Raw genomic sequence first — 24,858 nt, 5'->3', positions numbered from 1 at the left:
TTAAGGCATCTAAGACATTGTCCTTAAACCAATATGAAATGGGGCACTTAAAGATGCTGCCAAAGAGATATCCACTCAGAGCAGGTGGATCCAGGACACGCTTAGTTCAGTGTCTAGTCCTATGATTAGTTCTCACCTGGAGCTCAGTGTCATTTGGCACATACTGGTCCTGTTCGCCCATCAGTATGTCGATAACTGGGTGTCTGCCTTCCTTAATCGCTATATGACGTTCATGCTCCAGAACCTCCGGCCTGTATGCAGCACATCCAGAAAACATTGAGATCAGAAATGGTTAACAGAGAATAAAAAGGAAGACAGTAAATGTACAATAAGTTTCCACAGCATATAAAACAGGATGTCAGAATGAAAACTTTACTTTAAAATGATTACGTGTTTAATGCCCCGGTCATGCCACAGCCATCTATGGCCAGGAGTCCAAGAGAGCACAACTGGACTTTCTGTCACTGGGATAATAAATTATACAGCTGTATGCAAAACTCTGGGCACCCCTGGCCAAATGACAGGTTATGCTGATTTTCTAAATAAAAAGAAGTACACATCCTCTACAGAGAACACACTTTTCCACATTTTAATGCACAATTAGCATTTTTTGCTGAATTTAACATATTGGAGAAGGATAAAACATAAAAAGTGGCTTGTGCAAATATTATAAATTTTATATTTTATGGATTATTTCCAATATGTTAAACGCAGCAAATAAATACAGAAATTCTGAAGAAAAATACTAAGAAAAATGCTGTATTTACATTTTGTCCCTGTGGAGGATGTGTTAACTTATTTTTACTTGGTATATCAACAAAAAATGTACCTTGACTGGCGATGTTCAAACTTTTGCATATGACTGTACTTAAAGCTCAAATGCTTAAAAGAAAAATGTTTTGTTTCTAACCTCTGTTACTTAAAACATTAACTGGAACAAATACCATTATTAATTAGTTATGTTAAAAAGAAAGTCTGAGAAAAAATTGTTTCTAGTTTTTATTTTTGTTCTTGCACCAATCCCTGAATAAAGTATCACGCACAACTGAACGAGACCCTGAAACATATACGTCATGAGATTACATTTCTTGCATGCTTACAGATTTTTAGTTTGTGTTTAATACTGCATGAATGTACAAAAAGGGGAAGAAACTATCTACAAAACTCTACATTCCTATGAAACGAACTGCAACAAAGAAATCAAAGAAGAGCGCTATAGGAGACGAGATTTCACAGAGCCGGCTAAATATATATAGGTTTGGAAGTGTAGTGTAAGGAGCGTCTCCGGCGCTCAGTGGAACAGGAGGGAGGGGGTGGAGGAGCGGAGTGGAGGGGGTGTAGTTGGCGTAAACCTCGGCCTTCAAAGTCAAATCCACTCCCCCACACAGCCTGTGAGCAGCAGAGGGAGTGGGCTCCGTGCGCTCCGGGGGCGGGCTGGAGCCTACTGCTGGCCAGGGAGAGCCGGAGCGAGGGCCCTCTGGGGTCCCCCCACTCTCAATCCTCTATCAGAGCTTATGTAAGGAGCTTCAAACACCTCCCGCAAAACACAACAGAGAAAAGCAGACCCGATCGGAGGTGCGAAAATGCGCTTTTTACGGCACCACAAGCATCATCCTAACTTTGCCTGTGTCTTTACAAAGAACACTGACTATAGATGACACAGATCCAATAACCAGTATTGATGGCCAGAAATGTTGGATTGGATATCAAAGGGGAAAAAACAGATCTGATCCAGTTGTATAATGTGAAATATTCCATTATGGCTTGTAGCGACACATGATGTTAAGCAACTAAAAGTCAGTCATATAGACGTGAAATTAAGAATGAGTGGGACGTATTAACACTCAAGTATCGCACTCAAGTTTTTCACTCACCTGTGTCCCTGTACTCTTGTGATGTGACAATAAATCTGATTTGATTTGATTTGATTAGGTAACACTATTAATTTACCTTAATTTCTCCTAGACTCTAACCCTGTCCTTAACTTAAACCTAATCCTAATCTTAAACACTAAACCTAATCTTAAACTGAACATCTGTAGAGTATCTACTGGAAGCTATTAAAGTGGTACAAAATATTATTCTAGAGCATTTGAATAATTGTATTTTTTAAAGGGGCCATATCATGGAACATTAAATTTCCCTCGCTTTTTTGAAATAAAATAGTTTGATGCACTTCTCTCTTTACTCCATACAGTCAATACATGGAAAATTCCTGCCAAAACAGCCCAGTTTTTAGTTCACTGTTTTTGTGTCACAAGAACTAACGCGCATATATCTGCCTATGCAGCATACAGCAGTTTAGCTCCACCAATTTGAGTGGAAGTCATAAGGACTGTTTCAGGACAGTTTTTTTTTCTATTAAGGTGCAATACAGGGCAGTCAATCAAACAAGAGGTCTTTTATATATGCCATCTTAAAGGCACCATAACAAGGCACCATAACATAATTAAACAGCCTGTTTAATTCTGAGAGACTGAAAAATTGCCAAGTAAAAATGAATTATGAACATTTTTAACATATAATCATTATGTTATAAGTAGACATCATGAAAGAATAAAATAAAAGAAGAATGTACAATAAGTGTCTTTTAAATAGTCTAACTGCACAAATTAAAAGTTAAACTGAATAAAAAAGCTGTAGTTTTGTATAAGGCACGTCTTTGATTATATATGTTTTTATTTAAGCAACTTGAGTGTGGCATTTTAGACCACTTTTTAGGCTATCTTATGTGAAGTGCTTCAATTAAAAATAGCTCAGTTAAAAGCTTAGCATTCAGAAACAAAATTGGATCACAATCAATATAATGAGACACTAAAAGTTTTTAGTACCAGTATGGGGAAAAAAAAAGTGGTATCATATTTATATGTACCACTGAACTCATAAGCTTGGCTATCAACTACAATGTAAATATCTATCTTGTCTTATACAATCTGAACAACACTGATCAAACTCAAATCCCCTAACACGCTGCTAATGAGAGAATATGAATGGGAGTGAATGATGAGAGCCTGATATGAAAGATGACAGAAAGTTATCTGGAATCATTACCACACCTGCAGTAATTGTTCTCTTTTGCGACCTGGGCCAACGAGAAGAGACAGTCCATGGTTGCTAGGTGACCCACTGCTTTCCTCAGGATGTAGTAATGTTCCCCAAATAGCCTATGAGAACAAGGAGCATGAGGTAAAACGGCACTGGTTAAAGACTCTCTGCAAAGACCACATGTACACAAGGTGACATTTACAGCTAAAGTAACATCCTGCAGGCAAACAATAGCAAAGCAATTAGAGAATCTGTACTATGAATTTCAAAGCTGTTTAAACAGACTCTAAATAAATAAAAGCGGATGAGGACTTGTTCTAGCCTGGAAAGAATTCCTCGATCTAAGGTGACTGGGAGTTCACATATATACGCACTGGAGGAAGTTGATCCACTCTCGGCCACAATCGATGACTAGCTGTTCTCGCAGCTGCAGCAGACACCGGTGTCTCTCCACAATAAAAGGGGAGTGATAGCGGCCCACCATCTTAGTGCTGGATTGAAACAGCAACAGTAGCGAAAGAGATGAAAGCATGAACTAGAGCTGTATCATCAGAGGGATTATAAGTACAGCAGTCAGAGACCACTCTTCATTTATATAAATCCCAGTCTACAACCATTTTTCAGCATCAGGAAAACGCAGAAAACATATACTTAACAGATAATTACACAGAAGCTTCAACAATTAAATATAACATTGGATGTTTTAGTATTTAGAGTGTACACGCTTTGCCTTTATAACAACTTCCAGCAGACTTGCAAAGAAACCTGTAGGGATCATTTTCCACACCTCCAGTTCAGTCTTAGAAGCTGGTTTCATTTTCTTACAATCCAAGCAATCAATCTGACCTGCAAATTCTCTTTTCCTTCTTGACAGCTACACATCCTTAAAGATCCATAGTGTTGTCTTCTCACAGTGGAAAGAAGGACAAAAACACCTACAGATTTTTTTAGATCTGAAGCAAAAGTGGAGCTTCATTTTCAGCTATCACAGATGAAAGTTTTATATACTGCTTATCTGATGGTGACAGCTTTGGAAATTCCTGTTTTCTTCACTTATTTTCCTTAGAATTTCTTATGCAAGTGGATAATCTTACATCTAATCTCCTCAGAAATATCTCCTAAAAAATAATTAACTTGTACTTTGCTGTTTTGACTGGAATTTAAACAAGTGAGAAAGTGCTCTCTTGACTTTTTCACAGTAAGGCATTTTAAATATTCTGTGTCAGGCATTAGAAACCTTTATTAAATCTGAAAACAGACAATATTTTAAATGTGATCATATGAGTTGAACATTGAATAAATGCAACAGTGATTGATTTGTCATTGTTATTTTTATAGGCATAACACACTCACAGTATGATATATCAGAAGATCGTTAATTTTGGACATTAGTTGTGAATACTAGAGCGGGACAGAAAAATACTGTTTCTGTTCAAAACAAAACAAAATGATGAAATGCTATGCTTCTAATCCCTGATTCTATGAAATCTATAGGTAACCAGAACATAATAAAGTTATTAACTGGAGAACCACAAAGTTCTAAGATGAGTTTGTTCCTCTTTTCAGTTACGTTCTGCATAAGATTTCAGTTGCAGCTTTTGTTTCTTGTACTGTTTCTAACGCCTGTTATGTATATTTTCTAATGGAGGTTGGATGATGGGTAGATAAACCCTGATAAAGTGAAAAGAGAATCAGTGGATTTAATCTGCATTCAGATGACTTAATCTGATTGCACAGAGGTGAATGCATGTTGCTGTATATCAGTGAATCTGACTGCCCACCTGTTGATTTTGACCCAGTCTGGTGGAACAATTGAGGACATGCTGTTCTTCACCTCAATGAGGAACTAGAGAGAGAGAGAGAGAGAGAGAGAGAGAGAGAGAGAGAGAGAGAGAGAGAGACAGACAGACAGACACAGAGAGAAAACAAAGATGTAAAATCTTTCAGCTTCCATCTGCTCAACGTGATTCTGCAGCTTGACAAGAACCTGTAAAGATCTTAAAGGGTTTAAAGAACAGGACTCTTATCAAATCCACTGTTTTACTTCTCTCTGTATCTACTGTGACAGATGAATGAATGCAGACAGATCAAGGATTACTGGCTCACCGCATGCAGGCATCTATTATCTCTCAGCTTAAATACCAAAGCAAAACATACAGACTCAGAGCCAAGGCAGCGAACACTAAGCGACTGAGCTTTAGTGCAGTAATGGAAACATGCTGATGCATTTGCATCTCAAACACAGCTGAATATCATCCAATTAAACTGTGTTTTCATGCAAGTGCAATAGGGATATAAGTCATAGTTATAATTATGTAATAATCTTCCCTTTTGTCTACCTCTGTTTTGCACTGAGCTATTAGTTTAAACGGCACCTCCTTCACGTTAAGCTTTTTGACCTGATGTCTACATGTAGACGCAAAGCCCTTCCGTCATGTCATTCCCATAGTTGTCTGGAGTTACTGCCTTTTCCTATACATTCGATACACACATAAAAAGATTTATATGCCTAATTAAATACATAATTACATAATTATATATCTCTACTCAATTAACTGACAGGTTTGAATTTGCAAGCCAGATTTATCCAATGACAAAAACACAGTAATAAATGTAAGCATGCTTTTTCCAAGCCTGTATGCAAATCATTAACTTTCCATCATATTTCAAGTTAGACCATTTAAATTCTGGAGACCTCTCTGGTGGAAATGTGTAATTGCACGTAACATGCAGAAGAACATTTTGTAACGTGGAGTGTGCTTTGAATCCCTAACTGAATGAACATGAAGCAAGCATATTAAAAAAGCATTCAAAGAGATCTCACTCAAAACCTGGTGAAGGATGTGTCTTCTGAGGATGTGAATGATCTACTACTATCTTCATATCTTCATTAGTATAAATGTTAATTTTGCATATCGCTGCTGTCGGAAAAAAAAACTCATCTCTCCATTTTTGACATATTCAGTTTTTGACATAATTTGAAAATACCTGTTGTCTTTTTCATTGTATGTAAATTTCATGATGAATGGACCAAAATAAATCACCCAAAATGACCCAAGTCTACTTCTATCGACTTACATTAAAAGTAAAGTAGTTTTTTCCTTCGCCTGTAAAGTTACCATTTTGAAGATACAATGTTTTCATCTGACAACAGCAATATGAGACCTAAACATTGAGCCAAACCTACTTTTTGACTCGCATGTGAATACATAAAGACATCAAATGGCCCAAAAAACTCCCACGAAATCCAGCCTCTGACCTGTAACTTGCCGTTTCAGGATTTACAGCATGACTCGCAGCAGCACACGGACACCATATTTCAGCAGCGTTTTTCTCCTGACTCAGTAAAGCTACTTCTATCAATTTTAACCAACTTACACAGTGCAGCTTTAAATGATAAATATTGCTGCTTATATTCAGAACACAAATGTAGTAACAATTGAAAGTTTAGAATTCACACTTCTGAATTTGACAGAACTTGTGTAAATGAACTAGGCATGAGCAATCATTAAACAAAATTTCATTGGTTTTTCTGTGGTGTTCTTTGAGTATATACAGAACAGCCAGTCAGAACAGACATCATTTACATATATCAGTCTTAAAGGCATGGTAACAAAAACAGCTTGTCTAACTCTAAGGGATAAAGAGAGGATAGAAAATGGTCATGTAATAATGAATTTTGACCACTTCTGAAACATAAAACTACACAAAAGTGGACCTTAGAGAAGAAAATAAAATACAAGAAAACTGTAGGATATGGGCCCTGATAGTGATGCAACATACTTTCTTTAAAACATCTTTGAAATGAGCCATTTTAAATGAAGCGTAAAAGTAGGCTTTTATGCTTATCACTCTACTACCCCACACGTTCACTGAATTTAGTGTATATAAAAAACGACATACAATCAAGTCACTGATCGAGTGTCCAGGAATTTTACAGGGCTGAAGTGGCGACCCAAGTCGTTGTCAGTGTAGACATGTATGTACATGGCTGCATATCAGATTGCAAATTAACGTCATCCAGCGTTTCACCCCACAGTGACGTTCACTTTACTCCCAGCTCAGACGGTCTGATTACTGATTGCTGTGTCACAATGCAAGCTCCTCCACTGAAGCACCGCGCCTCATTTGATGAGGAGAGCGAGGGTCGCAGCTCTTAAACTGCGGGCACTGACGCAAACATACGGGCACCAAATAGGACTGAAGTGGTCAAAAAGAAAAATGGGCAATTGGGCAAGCGAGAGTGATTTCTACTGGTGAGAGACAGTGACGAGAAAACAGTCAGCATCAGCACACTGCGGGAGAAGAAAAACCCGTTGTTTATGCATGAGTGGTAAGTAGAGGGAACAGATGGAGATGCAGGCTTGGGATTGCATACAAACCGTGACATTTCAGAGATTGTCCTTTTACCTTCTGCACTGTAATTTGATACTAATTATTTCTGACTTGCAGCTCTCGGAAAACAAGTGGTGAAATAATGTTGAAAGCGTGAAAACCATCAATCGACACAATACCTGTGTTGAAATAGAGGAGAATATTTTATTATAACTCTGAATTCTTCTGAAATGTCTGTGCCACAGGAAGGGCACCAGAACTAAATCATGGGGGGGGAGGAGATTTGTATAGCACATTCCTAAAATGCAGCCAGTAAAAAGGGATGTATGCAAACCCTCTTATGTTAACTGAATTAGCCTTTCATACCAGGCATGCACAGCCTGCAGTGCAGCATCATGCACAGAGTTTATCTTCACTTGGAGTGTTTGTTGCTGTTAGAATATTGGGTTTAGTGTGGCATGATCACTGGTTGGTGGGGCATTGCCCCATGACATCTGCATTAATATTTATGCATCTTATTGGTGTAGCAAGGTATACTTGCCCAGGCTAGATATCTAACACTTATCTACTATGTGGAGGGCAGCAGTGTTACCCACATCGTTACACCAATCATTGAATGACCCCCTGAAATTAGGCCTGGTGTACAATACACTACATTTACACTACAAAAGTATGTGGATTCGCTCCTAATTATAGAGTTCAATTATGGGTGTTCCGCTACATCTATTGCTAACAGGTGTATAATACCAAGCACATAGCCATGCAATTTCCATAGACCTACAATGACAGTAGAATGGGGAGCACTGAAGAGCTCAGTAACTTAACAGTAACCGTCATAGGCTGCCACTTTTGCCACAGGTCAGTTAGCAAAATTTCGGCTCTGCTAAATCTGCCCCAGTCAACTGTACATGCTATTACTGTAAAATAGAATCTAGAGGTCTGTACAAGGCGGGTTCACCTGTGGGTCCTGCATGATCTGCTAAATAATTTGAGGGCAGGATTAATTTGAAAGCACCACGGTCACTGCAAGTAAACAGCCAACAGGTTGCGGTCTCATAGGGACAGGTATTATGGTGTGCTGAGTGGGGTGGGCTTGGACAATTATTGGCTGCTTGTAGAAGCGAACAGGCAAGCAACAAACGAGCTGCAAGTGTGCTGAAGAGAAAAACACATCAGTGACCACAAGCAGCAAAACACAAAGCTATAGAGCTACCAGTAAATATATAAGCACAAAATCAAACAGACAAAAATAATGTTAGTAGCAAAGCCAAGCTTCTTTGTTTTTTTTTGTTTTTTTTTCTGCGGTACAGCCCACTCGTCTGTCGACAGTGGTGTCACGTGACGCAACGCTCACTGTGTGGTGCCATGTGCAAGTTCACATGGCTTTGATTAGGCGGGAGCTGACGAGGACCACATGCACAGCCCAAAGTAGGTGGGTACAGGTGGGCATGGCGTGTGGTTTAAGTGGGCGGGTGCGGGGCAAAAAATGGTGCTAGGTTTTGCTGGGGGGAGTAGGCAAGGATCACATTAGATTTTGCAAGCGTGATTAGTGGTTGAATTGGGTGGGTGCGAGTATTAACACCTAGGCCCGTATAGACCTGTAATAGAAGCACCTGGGAGCAGCAGCAGCTCGCAAACTCATGGAGGAGGGCTACTGAGTGCTGAAGTGCATAACACATAAAAATCGCCTGTCTGTTGCATCATTCACTACAGAGTTTCAAACTGCCTCTGGAGGGAACATAAGCACAAGAACTCTGCATTGGGAGCTGCATGAATTAGGTTTCTAAGGCTGAGCAGCTGCCCAAAAGCCTAAGATCACTATGCACAATGCCAAGCATTGATTGGTGTGGTGTGAAGCATGCCCCACTGGACTCTGGAGCAGTGGAAATATATTCTCTGGAATGATGAATTTGGGTTTGGCAAACATGAGGAGAACACTGCCTTTCAGATGGCATAGTGTCAACAGCACAGGAGGAGGAAGAATAATGGTCTGGGGCTGTTTTAAGTGGTTTGGGATCAGCACCTTCTTTCCAGTGAAGGGTAATGTTAATGCTACAGCATTCAAAGACATTTTAAACAATTACATGCTTCCAACTTTGTGGAAAAAAAGTTTGGGGAAGGCCCTGTCCTCCTCCAGTATGACTGTGCTCCTGTGCACAAAGTGAGGTCTATAAAGACATAGTTTGACGAGTTTGGTGTGGAGGAACTCCAGTGGCCTGCACAGAGCCCTAGCCTCAATTCCAATGAACATTTTTGAGATTAATTAGAACGTTGACTGCGAGCCAGGTCTTCGTACTCAACATCAGGGCCTGACCCCACAAATGCTCTTTTGACTGAATGTGCACAACTTTCTACAAACACACTCCAAAATCTTGTGGAAAGACATCCGAGAAGAGCGGAGGCAGTTATAGCCTCAGTGGGGGGTGTGTGGAGGGGGGTCAACTCCATCTTAAAGCCCATGGTTTTGGAATAGGATATTCAACAAGTTCATAAAGGTCCGATGGTCTGGTGTCCACATACAGGCCATATAGTTACACATTGTCATTTTTTGACATCAAAAGAAACACAAAAATGTCCAAGGTTAGAAGGACAGAAAGCATACTGAAATGTGGAAATGTATTTCATGGAATGAAATACATTCATGGTAATGTATACATGGAAATGTATTTCAAATTGTGTCTAACTATAACTATGTAATTATGCAATTACATTTCAATAGTATAGCAAAATGATAGTAATAGCTCTTCATTAGTAAGACATCTAAGGGTTAATCTATGTGCAAGAAACCCATTTTACAAGGTGATATTCATGTCAGATATGACTCCTAACACTGAGTTTAGCATTACGCTGTCATGCTGTCATTCAGAATTGCTATGTTGTACTTTAGAGGAACGTCTGTACACATTTAAACATGATAACACAGATTCATATTCGCTTTTTCACATTTTCACTTCAGAGGTCGTCCACATTCATACAGCTTTGATGTTTATTTTCAGGAAAAGGGGAGACATGAAAAGAGAGAGGGGACATAGAAAGAAGGAGAGATGAAAGAAAAGCAATCTCTCTGATGGCCTTCTTCCTGTACCTCTTGCCCAGACACAGTGACGTAGTCTAGTGACGGATTTCGGAGGACGAGGCGAAGCTCTCGCCGATGCTCTATGATGTCCGATAGAACAGCTTGAATCTCGTCTTTTCTCTCTCGGATTAAGGGAAAATCTGTCAGGTCCGCAAACAACTCGGTCTTATTTCCTGTCCTAAAGAAAGATATTTAAACATACGTTCAAAATGTCAACCAAGAAAAGGAGTCTGATTAAGATTAAATGCATAAGAACAGACACATTATTAGAGGGTAACTAATTATTATATTAGATGATTATTTGATAAAAAGAATGTACACCATTCTCAAAAATAATCATGGTTATATACAGGAATATTTTGCCACTGTTTTGGCTGGTTTCCAAACCCAGATCAAAAGAATTCTCCAGATATTATTTCGAAGATAATCAAATTTTGACACATTTTCCTGTACTTCAAAAAGAACAGAAAACACTCTCATTATAGAAGCCACTCAGCAGCTGAATTTATTCTAATGACACTAATTCTCCAAAGGGAAGAATCTGTGGTAATTCACAGGCGTCTGCCTAATAGCAGATACCAGAAAACCGGAACTACTTTTACTGTGCTGCTCCAATATTCAGAAAACTACAGAACAACATTCACTTGTCTTATCTGTTAGAGCGTAATGGCTGTTCGCTTTCAAAATCACATTATATATTTTTCAATCAGTTATTTATAAAATTGAGCAGCTGCCAAATGGCTTCGATTTAACTAAATAGAAACCACTGGTCAGTTGCTGAATTTCTTTAATAAAACACTTGAACTATGCAATACAACTAGTATTTATGGATGCACAATCAACCAATCGGCAGATTTCTGGTCCAAACATGCAACTGTTAGTTGGCCAATTTATTATTTTGCTTTTGACTGATCTGTACTGACATTTTATGATGATAATAACATCAGTCACGTAAGTGCACTACTGCTGTACTTGAATGCTGCGGCTAAACCTATACCAAAATGTAGTAGCATAATTATGCATGACTGATTATCCTTACTTTCGGTTTGGTAATTTATTCGATTCATCTTCCTTGAAATAGGATTTTTTATTTACAAAAATGCCAGTTTGACACATCCAAGAGGAATTAATGTTGCTTCTATTGAACGTTTTCTAATAGAAAGCACTGGAAATCTGCTGGTGTGTTTGATGTGTTTACTTAGCCCACACAGTGTCAGCTTCAGGTTAAAGGGGAATTCCAGCAATACAGAGTACTGCATAATTAAATCAGTAAGACATAAACAAGTCATTTGGAGTGAATTGATATGAAATGTTTTATTCTACAGAAACTTAAGAGTTGTAATTGTTCCAAATTGTTGTGATGGTGATAGGAAACATATCTTTAATGCGTTTAATGCATCTAAAAGCTTCCTCACAAAAAATTACTGCATGAAATGGTTAAGAATATGCTGCCTTATGCCTAAAACAGTGTTTTACGCCTTTTTTTTTTATTAAACATATGCATAGTGACGAGGTACTGAGCATTGAGAGGCAAAATAGTACCCAAAGAAAACATACTAACATATTAAAACATACATTACATAAAAAAATAAATAAATCAATCAGCAGACACGTCTTCTTGTTTTGCTATCTGGTATAGACCAAAGGAGGATATGTTCCCTTTTGAGTCTTGGTTCCTTTCAAGGTTTCTTTCTCTAATGGCTAATGGTTCTTCCCCACCACTGTTGCCCTTGACTTGCTCACTGGGGCATGGACCTGGACTTTCTGTAAAGCAGCTTTGTGACAAAGTCTGTTACAAAAAGTGTTACATAAAAAAACTTGACTTGATGCGTAGGTGCACTGGTCATTTTGTGTAGTAAATATAATGGCCATGTTTGCTTTGAAAGACACTGTGACTCCTGGTTCCTATCACCACCACTGTAAAGAAATTAGAGTTGTTAAGTTTTTCTACAATGCACCATTATACGTCAAAAAATGGGAAATTACTTTTACAACTCAACAACTGAACTGGAGAAATTTTGAAAAATCAGCTGAATTCTTCTTAAAATGAAGAAGGTTAATTTACAACAGGTCAAAAATTTTTCACGATTTCACTGTTTGGTGCATGTGAGTTTTAGGACTTTGGATTTTCAGTGTTTTGGTTTTTTTTTTTGGGTGGGGGGCATGTGTTTAAATTGTCTGTTGCAGTCAATGGTATGGAGAAAAATGCTGGAGTATTCCTTTTAACCAAGCTATCATACCAATAATGAGCATTCTATACAGAAGGCCATTTTCAGTCCCGGATTAGGCTTCGTTTTTGCCTGGAAACTCAGCCTTTCACTAATACATACTCACTTGGCAGCTTTCTCATTGAGCACTTTCAGGAAGCTGTGGGCGGGGCTGAGGAGCTGGGGCGTGTCCAGTAGCATGCTCTTTAAGAAGTCGGATCTGAGCTGTGATTGGAGAGCGGGGATGAGGGCTTGAAGCTCCGTACTCAAGCGGGACAGCGTGCTGCTGATGAGGTAGAACTCCTGAGTGGAACACTGGTACATCACATGAACACAGCACATCAGGCACAAGAAACAAATTCACATACGTTTCTAAATGTGTTTACTCCCAGCATGCATTTGCGCATATTAATCCAACCCTATCAAGTGCAAACTCTTTACAATAAATATGCAAACCACTCTTCTCCATATTTTGATACTAGCAAACTACGTCAAGAGCCAATTAAAGCTTCTCTTGAACTTTGTAGCTGTTTATAAACATGTAGCCTATTTCCCAAAGGCACAGCTAGCTCACTACTAGTCATCCCAACTAATCATAATGATGAGGGAGAAATTCTCCCTCCCTGTGTTCATTAAAATTCAAGAGTGTGGTAGCTTCACGTAGGCTGCAGGAAAACAGGCTGAGACCATGCCCAGTGGAATGACTTCATGAGTCTAATATACTGGATTATAGAACAGCAGGCCTATTTTCTTCCCTCCATTATATGCAATCATGCAAGTAATGCCGCTGCAATAAGAATATGATGAAGTCAACAGGAAAAGGAGCACAAAAGGCATGATTAGACCTCCAGCAAGGGTTCCTAGGACAAGGACTTCTACTTTTAAAATGTTAATGCTGAGGCAAGAAATGCAGTTATTTCCGCCTGTTTTAGCTACTGTTCTGCACTGTAATGAAAAAAATGAACGTCAGAAAAAGGAGTGCAAAATTTAAGACTAAATCGTTGATACCTCATTCACTTCTGAGAGTTGCGATTTTCAAGCTTTTTTTGTTAGAGAGCTGGCACGGCAGACACTGAACCAGATCTATTTAAGAACATTTTATCTGAGCCAAACTGTAGCATATAATAACAGCTCTGTATAATCAAGCTATTTTTTATTTACATACAAAATGTTAAAAACTAACTACATTTCTAAATCAGAAATTATATAGATCCTACACCCACACTATTCACCTATAATCACATGATTTCTCAATGTTTTTTTGGGATTTATTTTGATATGTAAACAGTCTAACAAAGGCAAGTTTTAGTAAACTATCAAACAATAAAGGCAGCATCATGCTTCTTTTATACAGTGTTTGAAAATGTGGTTGCACACGGAAAGCTACAAATGCATGTTGATACAGTTTAGAATGCTTCAGAGCTTCTGAAGTATTGCCAACTACATACTAGACAGGTTAGTGATGCACCTTTGTTTTTTGGACAAAAGAGAAAAAAGGTTACAAATTTTGGCAAAAAACAAGATTAAAACCGCACAGATCTATTTCACGGTTCCTAAGAGGGACATTAAACATGCGATTTATAATCACTTTTCCTGCAGAGTATCAAGAAGAGGTACAAGAACTTCTCCATTACAGGTTTGATACCACTTGAAAACACAACATCCACCTCAAATCAAGGAATACAGCAAAAACAGCAGAAGCAGAAAAGCCTCAGTGGCATTACTGAATTTTCATTTTGGTGCGTCACTAAGATGAGGTTAATCGGTTTCTGGGAAAACTGTTGTAAAGGCCACTTCCAGCAGATAACAATGTGTCTAGAAGTTAGCCCTTGATGAAGCACTAAGACAAGGCCTAAGTTTCATTTTCTGTGATGTGATCTAAAATAACATTTGGTCATGCAGTGCTGAACGACACAGCACAAACAGGCAGGTGAAGACAGGTTAATGAGGACGGCCTTTCTCCTTGACTGCTTCCCCAGCATCCAGCACACCTCCAAACAATGACCATCCGGTTCGCCCACTTTTCATTATGCTAATGGCGCAATTCAAAGGAAACACACCATTGAGCACCGTCCCCTTAGCCTAACCGCCTGATTCTGGAAACGAATGCATTCAAGGAGACATTCAAAGAAATTACAGCTTTCTAATTATAAGGGCAAGGTGTGGGCAATGAGCCTTTGACAAGCTATGGGAAGCTGAGGAGTTAGATGCTGAGACAAAGCAGCAAACGGCTTTTCATTTCTAAACCTTTGGTGGAGATGAGGTGCAGCCTGAACTGAATGTTTGCATCTTTTAAGGCCAAGGATATTTTATTCCATTCTACATGCATGTTTACATATGCGAGATATTAGACTTGGTCAATTACTGGAATTTTTAGACTGATCGATTGTACCCTCAAATATCACTGCTGTATCTTGGCAAGTGAAATCATCTTAAATCCAGTGAATATCTAGTATGTCTCATTATGAGATGAATGATTTATTTTTTGAAACATGCATAATTATGCACATTTTTTCTTAAAATTAGTAAACATATAATCATTTATTACTCAATTAATAATCATCACTTTCACTGGTGGTGGTGTCTAGGAAACTAGGAAATACAAGTTTTCCCACTTGCAAATTGTGCTAGAACAGCCGATAAAGTCGTATTGACACCTAATAAATTTGGGATTCTAGATGATACATGAGTTTACGACATAAAATATTATGCAACCTTTCACCTTTTACTGCTCTGCCTTTTTTTCCATGTAGTGGGCATATCTGCAAACAAGCACCTGAACGGAGTGAACTCAGTGAACACACCTTATAACTAAACTGATGTAGACTATATGTAAATGCGCATGTTTTGTGACAACCCAAAACACTTAATTAAAAATGGGCTACTTATTTTCCATATATGGACAGTATGGATTGGGACGCAAACTGTTTTGAACTTTAAAAGCTGTTACATACTGACAGTGTTTACATACTAACATCTCTCCTCTCTGATTGAAAATAAGAATAATCAAATATTATTATTTAGCACAGTTTCTAAATTGACCAAGAACCAATCAGCTATTGAACCTTAGATGCCATCAGCCTACAGCAGCAATGATTTTATGAATGACTTCAACAGTAACATTGAAACAATCAGGCAAAAAATTCAAAGCACACAGTTAACCTCTACAAGCCTACTGCTGTACAAAGCTATTCCAGGTCTTGAATACAGTGTAACTACTGCAGAGAGGCTGGAATCATTTACTTCAAGAAACAGAGCTGGTTAAAATGATTTCCTCCTCAAAAACCATATTAGATCCAGTTCCTACAAGTTTACTCAAAGAAATTTTGCCAGAAATAACTCCTCTCTTAGCTTTGGTTATGTACCAAAACCTCTTAAACTAGCAGTAAGTCTTTGATTAAGAAACCTAGTCGTAATGCCCGTGAGCTATCAAATTACAGAACTCTCTCAAATCTTTCCTTTAAATCAAAGATTTTGAAAAAAAAATCTATGGCACAACAATTAAGTTCTTATCAGCATAGGAATCACATACATGAAAAATTTCTGTCTGGATTTAGGCTTCATCACAGAGACAGCTCTGGTAAACTGTTAATGATCTTGTATTATTCTCTGACTAAGGAAATGGATCTTTACTGCTTTCTGCTTGATCTTAAGTATAGCTTTTGACATGACAGACCACTCAATCTTACTAGATAGGCTAGAAAACCTTGTAGGAGTAACAGGAATAGCACTTTCCTGGTTCAGATCTTACCTGACTGATCGGTATCAGTTTGTAAATGTAAACAGCGAATCCACTGTTCATACAAAAGTAAAATATGGCGTTCCACAAGGTTCTGTTTTCGGACCTTGATTATTCACATTATAAATACTACCACTGGGTACCATTATCAGTACACATGGCGTCAATTTCCACTGCTACACTGATAACACATAATTGTGTATATCGACCAAACCAGATGGTAATTTCAATTTAACAAGACTAAAAGACATAAAAGACTGGATGATGAATAACTTCCTCCACTCAACTCAGACAAAAGAGGGTTTCTTTCTCTTAGTCAAAAAAGCAGCTAGAAATAAACTGTCTAACACTTAAACTTAATAGTTTCTCAGCTGAATCAGGTACATCTGTAAAAAACCTTGGTGTCACGATAGATCCCGATCTGTCCTTTGATGCGCATATAATGCTGGATGATTGTTTGTAGAGCTCTCCGGCTACCCGCTTCAGACCAGTTACCCACAACCCAGTCACCGCCACCTGCCTTGGACTGGCTGCCCACTCTACAATGAAGTCTCCTAACTATTACTACTATTACTATTAATATTAGTAGAATAATAATTTTGTACGTAGTTTGACCAGAGGAGGATGGGTCCCCCCATGTGAGCCTTGGTTCCTCCCAAGGTTTCTTCCTCAACTGAGGGAGTTTTTCCTTGCCACTGTCGCCCCTGGCTTGCTCACCTGGAGGATTTACATTTCATGTTGAAACTTTGTTCTAAACGGATTTCTGTGAAGCTGCTTTGTGACAACATCAGTTGTAAAAAGCGCTATACAAATAAATTTGATTTGATTTGATTTGATATAACCAATATTACTAGAACAGCTTTCCTCCATCTTCGCAATTTGGCCAAATTAAAAAAAGCACTGTCTCTACAGGATACGGAAAAGCTAGTTCATGCCTTTATTACCTCAAGGCTGGATTACTGTAATGCCCTGCTGTCTGGATGTTCCAGCAAAAGCTTTAACAAGCTTCAGTTAGTCCAGAACGCTGCAGCCACACAAGAACCAGAAAGTTTGACCATATCAGCCCAATTTTATCAAAACAACACTGATTGCTAGTTAAATTTCGCATCGATTATGAAATTCTTTTACTGACATATAAAGCTCTAAATGAACTCGCACCTCAGTACCTGAGTGAACTTGTCTTATTATGAACCATCACGCCTACTTAGATCACAAGGTGCTGGCTTGCATCTGGGTTTAGAGCCTTTTCATACAAAGCCCCCCAGCTTTGGAATAACTTTCCAGTCAGTGTTCGGGACTCAGACACAGCCTCAGTTCAGACACAGTTCAGGGTAAAACCTACTTGTCTAGTCAAACCTTTGGTAATTAGTTTTTTTTTATTTTTCATTAGATAAAAGGTGCAGATCTGGGGATTCATGGACACAGAGTATTACGGTAAAGTGGGAGTGTTGGTGCTGTCACCCCGCTGCTCTCACACATTCACTCAAGTTTGCTGACAGTGGAGTGGAGGGGCGCTGACATCTCAGGGAGCCCTCATGTCTCTGTTACCTTCTGGCTCTCCCTTTTATTTAGGCTGTAATAGTTCGATCTGCCAGAGTCTCTGCTGCACTCTGTTAACACTGGATACTGTAATCAGTCTCTCTTAACAGAAGTAACTGTGTTGCTTTGCCAAGCTCAACAACTGCCCATCCTGTACAGTTGGATGCTGTTGCTTCATCTGCCTTGATCAGGTGCCCACTGCTTATCACTTTGATTACGATGTAGCTCCCTGCTGTACAACACTGTGCAAGCCTCACCTGCATGCCACTGACCCTCTTGATGATACTGCTGCACGCATGGACTCAAACTATTTAATTACAGCCATTGCTTCACCTGCTTTTCCCCTTTTCTTGTATTTTTAAAATTTGATGATAATGGTAAAACCTTATTCTCTGTTCATATTTCTTGCGTTATTGATTTGCTATCCGGTGTCGACCAGAGGAGGATGGGTTCTCATTTCAAGTCTTGTTTCCTTTCAAGGTTTCTCCCTCGTGCTTTCAGGGAGTTTCTCCTCTGCCACTGTCGCCACTGGCTTGCTCATAGGGGCTTGGACCCAGATTTTTCTGAAAAACTGCTTTGCTTTTGTGTACACTTTGACTTGAGTACTACATATTAAGATTTGTGTTTTAAAACGTCTTTCGTTACACAGGCCCTTTAGAACAAGAAAAAGTATAGCAGTATTTTGAATAATGTTATAATATTAGACTAGATTTAAGATGATTTCACTTGCCAAAATGTTGTCTGCAGAGTAGAAAGACTGCATGTTGTGATGCAGATTAATTACAAAACAAAATACCGCTCAATCCAGTGTCAAGTGTCTGTTTAAACAGTAGCAAGACACCGAATGACGAAAGCATAGTAAGTTGACAGCGGTCAAGTTGTCAAAAACAGCCAAGCCTGAAGTCAATCATCGAACATGGCCTAAGGTGCTGTATAAATAATTCAGTCTCAGAAAGCCCAAGGCACCTCTTCAAGAAATGTGAACAGATATTTTAATGAAACACCTCTACTTCAGTTTGCTATGTCTTCAGGAACTGAGCACCGTGTACCTTCAAGAACCTGATCTTATTCAACAGGTGTTTCCAATGTAAGGGAAGTGGTTTGGAGTAAATGGTGAATTTGGAACAGGGCTTGGCTGTATGGGAACTGGCAATATTTTCACAGAGGTTTAGTTGCTCTGGGTGCTATTCCCAGGTTCCCTCGGTCACAAGGCTGACATGTCCCAATCAGGTGCTCCAGGCATATCAAGAGTCCCAGGCAAATGTATTTTCCACTCCCCAAGCAACCATTTGACCTCATCATCAAGACATCACCCTTTACAAAAATGTCTTTAAAAAAACCTGAGGAATCCACAAACAGGCTAAATGCATCATTATCAACTTTTCCCATATGTCCAATCGGTATTAAAGGGGAATTCCACCAATTCCATAATTCAATTACTGACATGTATGCAAAGTCATTAAGAGTGGATTGATGTGAAATGGTGCACTGTAGAGAAACATACTGAATTTAACTTTGAGAGATAATGTCTACAGTGAATATACAGCCATTTTATTTACTGCTCAAAATGGCCAGTTAACCTACATGCGTCTTATAAGCTTTTAAACACAATGCTGAGAACACTAAAATGTTGGTAAACCCAAAAATAAAGTTTCATTTGGGTACTACTTTGCCTTACATGCCCTGCATGTGCCTCTCTGCGCTGTGTGTGTTTTAAAAATAAATTTTGGACCAAAAGCTTATCACAAAAAATGCCTCAGGCATCAGAGAGTGTATTCAATTATTTGTTTATTTAATAGCTTTCTGTGATGTCACTTTTAGAAGCATTAAACATGGATGTCTGGTTCCTGTGCCCACCACTGTACACAATTATGACTTGGTAAGTTTCTTTAGAATGCAGTCTTTTACCAAACCAATCTGAATGACTGTTTACAACTTCATGACTGGATTATGCAGAAACGTTTTAAATGTGCCTTTAATAAAGTGGTTAAACTGTTTTCTGTTTGTTGCAGTGCATCAAAGATACTTGTATTGTTTTAGTAATGTATGCTGCTTTTAGTTGTTTGGTGTTGTGTGAACTAATGGAGGGGGCATCACTCTGCTGACAGCTTATGATGCTCTTGCTCTTACACGGTACGGCATAAACTATAATATCAACAGTTGGCTATCGCAATTTCAGCCAGTCTGTTCAGACACAGTCGATCACACATAGCTCTTCATACCGTTCAGAAGAGAAAGCCATTCTCAAAGTAAGGGCTACGACTGCTTGTAGCTCCACTTAGTTTTAAATGCTTCATTTTTAGAGTAGAGCTTCATTAACAGGTTTGCCATATACAGCCTATAAACACAAGGGGCATTGTAAGGTGGAGTTTGCCCGTTCTGCTCTGCCAAGACTCTGGCAGTGCTTGGTTCACAGTGTTTTATGTGGAGATGACTCATTTGACAGTACCTTCTTATGGTAGATGCTGCAGAGGCCCCTCTCCAGGTCCGGCAGGCGAGTGAGCAGGGCTTGGATGGAGGGTAACACGCTGGACTCTGAGGACAGGATCTCAGCCACCGCATCCTGACGAGAGCGGATCTCGCTGGGCAGGGACAAGAACAGGTCATGTTAGTATACCCCAAGATTGAGACACAAAGACTAAGCAGTGGAGATAAAGAGCATTACATAAGAATCATCTTCATACTTTTTGAGGCACCTAGGGGCTTTTGTGCTTCATGCTAAAACCAAACTCAATGCCTTTTGACATCATTATCATATAAATATTAATACAACATAAGTCACAAAGCAAGGTGGAAAAACATTCTCAACTGATCACACGGCCATTAGCAAGCAATCAAGAACATGGGCATTCAAGAATACCTTCTACGTGTTTATCATAGTTTTTGGCTCAATGTTTTTTTTTCTCCATGACTTATTAATAGGTCAAATTTCTAGAAGCAAATTTCAGGATGATGCAGCATTTTTGTCTCAGATTTTGGACTGTGTCAGCAACAGATTTAAAAAAATAACTGCCTAAATCCTGTTTAACGGTATTATGTGGCATTAGACTGGTCATTCCTCGGGGACAACAGCAAAACATTAGTAGAGGGGAAAGAAACATTAAATACTAAATAATTGATTTCCCTTTTGAAGCCTCAAACACATAAATACATAATGAATCTAATTTGGTGAGAAAGTAAAAAGGGAAGATTTCATAGAAAGACTAACCCCCAAACAGAGCTGAACTGGGCTTTACACATGTCTCCATGTGGCTGATTTCTCTATCATAGTCCATGCAGGTAGCCTTCTATCCAGATTAAATTACAGTTTCAGTAAAAAATAGTCAGCGAACCCTTTGGTTTGAAACCCATTTCTGCATGAATGGCTCCTAAAGTACGTCTGAATTTCCCTAAGATATAATAATAAAGAAAACAAGAATTCTTATTTACAGTCAATCGGAAATGATAATGTATTTTCCACCCAAACCGTGAGTAAAGCACAGGAAGGGTTCTCTGAGCTAACTAATTGTTTCCATTCAATGACAGTTGGTGGGGTGGCAAAAGAAATTTTATTTCAAGTTGACTTTAACCAACAGCACATACATTCATTTACAGTTCAAACAATTTAGGATACAGCATACAGCAATGTTTCCCAACCATGGTCCGAGAACCAGGTATGTTTAGAGCAAGAAAACACTAAAATGTACTGGGCAGTGTGCTTCCAGGACCAGGGTTGGGAAACACTGGCATACAGCACTGTCCTTTCATCTTTGAGAGAAAATCAAGCTCCACTCTCACTTCAGACCTAAAAAAAATCCACAGGTGTTTTTGTCCATCCTTCCACTGTGAGAAGACAACTCTACACTATGAGTCTGAAAGCATGTGTAGCTGTCAAAAAGCCATTATTGAGAAACAGAAATAGATAGAAATAGCAAATCAAACAAAGAAGCTGCTGGTCCAGATGTCAACATCACTGAATGTGTTTGGGATTACTTGGATCGTGAGAAGCAGAAATTGCAATCGACCCAAGACTGCACTTTGGAGGAGTGGAAAAATATCCCTGCAGATTTGTTTGCAAAAATGTGACACACTAAATACTGAAAAAAATGAGATGATATTATTAGTTGTTGAGGCTTCTATGCAATTTCAGTTGAATATGTTTCCTGATGCTAAAAAATAACTAGAATAAATTTTACTTAATGGCCGCTTTGACTGGAAATTAAATAACTGAAAGGCAGTTTATGACTTCTGCACAGAACCGTAATTTATAGAATGTACTAAAATTGCAGAGGTGGCTCATAAATGAAATAATAAAATTATTATTTTACAATAAAAATTTATTTCATAAGTGTAACTCATTCATGCATTCTCCCACTTTGCCCCCCCACCCACTTCACATGTTTTACCCCTGTCATGGTGCTTAAAACCTCAACTTGATAATCATCTGCCACTGGATAACTGCATGACTGGGAGCATAATAATCTGAATATGCTGCTTTGTGTCTTTCTTTAGTGGACTTGTTTTTGTTTCATGTATTTTTTATTATTAATGAATAAGAACATTTGGCAGAATCACAAGGAATCCTATTCTAATAGGATATTCTATAATGCACTGGTGTTTATTTGCATTCCAAACTCACACCAAGACCCATCAACATGCAACACCACACTGACAGTAGCGACACCTTAGGGACCTCAGAAAACTGAATGGGAGCAGAGCCCAGAATAGTAGATATTTTCCAGAGTTGTAAGGGGAGGTATGTGTTTTGGAGGCTGCAGAGACTCACGATGCAGACTTCAGGGGCTGGCTGACCCATTTCTTCAGCAGCCTCTTGCCGAATGGAGTGTGCGTATGGTCCAGAACCCAGAGCAGACTGCCCTTCACTGAGCCTGTGGTCTGGGAGAAAAGAGCAGGAGGTCATTAAACTGACAGCACCCGCACTGACATTATACAAATGCCCACAACAAGGAAAAGATCGTTATGATTCCACAGCAGCAGTGCTAATTAAGTGAGTCACACTGAGAGGAGTTGAGGAAAAATACACAGCATTGTGTTTTGCTTGTGTGTGGTCATTACATCGCTGGGGGAGATGAATATGAATATGAACAAGATGCAAGACATTGCTGTGTAGACTTGTGCTGCACACTGGAATAGTATTTAGCTGCGTCAGAGCGTCCCCCCCCCCAGACGTTAGTAATACTTTACCTGGTTACAAAAGATCTCTAGGTTCTTCATTGTGGTGGCACTGAACACCATGTGGTCTGCATCATTTGACAGCCTTTTAAATGAACTAGAACAAAAAAAAACAAAACAAAAAAAGATTTTATATTCAGATTTTTTTTTTTTTACAATGATGTCTTTATTTCATCTCTGAGCATGAGTGATTTTTCCCCCTGTGAAAATACATACTGTCATATAAACACATATAAAGGCAGATTATTTGCCTCCTGCTGCAGCTTTTATCTGCCATCTTTGTTACTACTGTAAAAGATAATGATTTTGATATGTTTCTGAGCCTTTTTGCACTGATTGCACTGCAGCCTACCAGCTGCATTTTATACACTCTGAGAGGAACAACAGCGAACTGTCGTGTTTTAAGACTGACAGGAGAAACCATAACCAATGGTAAAACAAGCTAAACACATGTCAAAAACAAAGACAGGCAGCAGACTCAAATAACGATCTTTTACTCGAATATCAGCTGAAATGACCAAATGCACTTGTAAGATATCAACATTTCTTCTCATTGAATTTGTTAGGGTTAAGGTAGCTTAAGTGCTTCTCTATTAATTTGTACATGTCAGGGGAACCTGATCTACAAGTCTCTGCCCCTCCTTACATGGCTTTTCAGTAAAATATCTCTCAGTTCTCATCTGTTAGTACAATACAATACAAATCCCTAGTGTAGCTGAAACTGTAAGGGAAAGTAAATTCTAGTCAGGGTATCTTTGTTAGTTAGGTGTAGGAGGGAGCTAATTTTATGCAAGTGCTGCTGTGCCCATAAGAGTTAACGACTGGAAAAAGAAACTGACTTCAAACTAAATTAAGGTATGACTTTAGGCTTACTTTTAGAGGCTATAACACTGGTGCTAGGAAAAAATACTAGCCCAAAAAGTTAGCAACAACAGAGAAATACTTTTGAAAATATTTTACTATTCAAAAATACCCAAGGAAAATCTGTAGGTTTCTCATGTCAGTAACAGAGACCGTCTTTTCAGATGAGTTGATGAGCTAACACTGTAGCTAATTGGTACGATACTGGACACTGATGGGTCTTGTCATCTTCTCCACAAGGTCGATACTCTTCAGTGGATGATGTCCCAAAATGTTAAGCTACAGCTACAGTAGTTAGCTTGGTTAGTGATGAAACCACACCACATAACTTCTCAATCATCTCCTTAAAAATGAGTCTTTGGCACATTTCAGAGCAGTGAAAAGTAATACAACGCACATACACATACATATATAAATACACAGAAAACTGTCACATTTTACGGTCCTGTTAGAACAGAAAATTGTCACTTCACTGAATTTTTAGCTTGTTTATTTTCTCCATCTTCTCATTGTGAAATGCAAAGTATAACTAAGCAGTGATTTCAGTATTAAATGGCGCTTCAAATGGTTAACTGAGTACCAGTGCACATCCTTCGTACACTTTTCTGGGTATATCATGGGTATGGTCAGCACTTCTATTCTACAGCACTGAACAAGCGCATGTTTAATAAAGAAACTTGAAACTTGGCCAATTAAAGAGAGCCTGTAAACAAAAACATGCAGTGCATTGTAACTGCAAGTACAGCAAAGAAAGAAGTACCTGACCGGATGTCAACTCCATTATGCAATTATGCCATTAACACTGAATTTGAAATCCGATCATAATCAGGCATACTGTTTTTCATAGCTATTTTTAAATACGGCACTACTGTTTTGCTGGTGCTT

At 38.8% G+C, this 24,858-nt stretch overlaps 1 protein-coding gene across 1 annotated transcript in view; it reads right to left on the bottom strand.

Moving 5' to 3' along the window:
* The window catches only part of msh3 (mutS homolog 3 (E. coli)), a 90,964-nt gene that overhangs the window by 35,399 nt on the left and 30,707 nt on the right, over nucleotides 1-24,858 (bottom strand). The window contains exons 11-19 of the mRNA XM_036598947.1: nucleotides 23,125-23,209; nucleotides 22,706-22,815; nucleotides 20,390-20,522; nucleotides 12,790-12,977; nucleotides 10,465-10,633; nucleotides 4,826-4,890; nucleotides 3,419-3,535; nucleotides 3,056-3,163; nucleotides 137-251 (exon numbers count right to left, since the gene is read on the bottom strand). Of these exons, the coding sequence (XP_036454840.1) occupies nucleotides 137-251; nucleotides 3,056-3,163; nucleotides 3,419-3,535; nucleotides 4,826-4,890; nucleotides 10,465-10,633; nucleotides 12,790-12,977; nucleotides 20,390-20,522; nucleotides 22,706-22,815; nucleotides 23,125-23,209 (1,090 nt within the window). The remainder of the gene's footprint in view (nucleotides 1-136; nucleotides 252-3,055; nucleotides 3,164-3,418; nucleotides 3,536-4,825; nucleotides 4,891-10,464; nucleotides 10,634-12,789; nucleotides 12,978-20,389; nucleotides 20,523-22,705; nucleotides 22,816-23,124; nucleotides 23,210-24,858) is intronic.

Source organism: Colossoma macropomum, unplaced genomic scaffold (genome assembly GCF_904425465.1).
Source record: "Colossoma macropomum unplaced genomic scaffold, Colossoma_macropomum, whole genome shotgun sequence".
Lineage (NCBI taxonomy): Eukaryota > Metazoa > Chordata > Actinopteri > Characiformes > Serrasalmidae > Colossoma > Colossoma macropomum.
Note: the sequence above shows the minus strand (reverse complement) of the source record. Positions and strands in the feature narration are given on the sequence as shown.